The sequence below is a fragment of the Penaeus monodon genome, chromosome 22 (genome assembly GCF_015228065.2).
Source record: "Penaeus monodon isolate SGIC_2016 chromosome 22, NSTDA_Pmon_1, whole genome shotgun sequence".
Lineage (NCBI taxonomy): Eukaryota > Metazoa > Arthropoda > Malacostraca > Decapoda > Penaeidae > Penaeus > Penaeus monodon.
Genome location: NC_051407.1, coordinates 23,719,518 through 23,719,928, shown reverse-complemented (window position 1 = coordinate 23,719,928; position 411 = coordinate 23,719,518). Strand labels below are relative to the sequence as shown.

General features: G+C 31.1%; 1 protein-coding gene across 1 annotated transcript in view; it reads right to left on the bottom strand.

The window, feature by feature from the left end:
* Positions 1–66: 66 nt before the first annotated feature.
* LOC119587030 (zinc/cadmium resistance protein-like) overlaps positions 67–411 on the bottom strand; it is a gene marked incomplete in the record, with an annotated part of 14,269 nt that continues 13,924 nt past the window's right edge. Inside the window, 1 exon segment of the mRNA XM_037935773.1 lies at positions 67–411. Coding sequence (XP_037791701.1) covers positions 106–411 — 306 coding nt within the window.

Here is a 411-nt window from a genome sequence, read left to right as displayed (position 1 = left end):
TGAAACACTGAAACTTGTATTTATGAAATCTATGATACAAATGAGTATGAAACAAATTCTAACAAATTAATGAAAGACCTTTATGTAGCATAGCAAATGACTTGCTCACAATCTGACAGATGCTGTTAATTCATCTGAATCTGTATCATCCATAGTAACTGATACAGAGGATGCATAACTACTTAAATCTGAGTCATCATTTCTTATTTCCCTATTCTGAGTGTTTCTTTGGTTTATGGAAGAATTTGATTCCCTGCAGGTTTCATTCAAATCAACACCACTATCTAACATTACTCTTTGTTCTTTTGTAATGTTACCTTTACTGTCTGTAATTGTATAAATCTGAGTACAATTATCCTGAGCAGAGTTTAGGTTTGAATTTACTACAGAAGCATTACAGTTATAATTAAC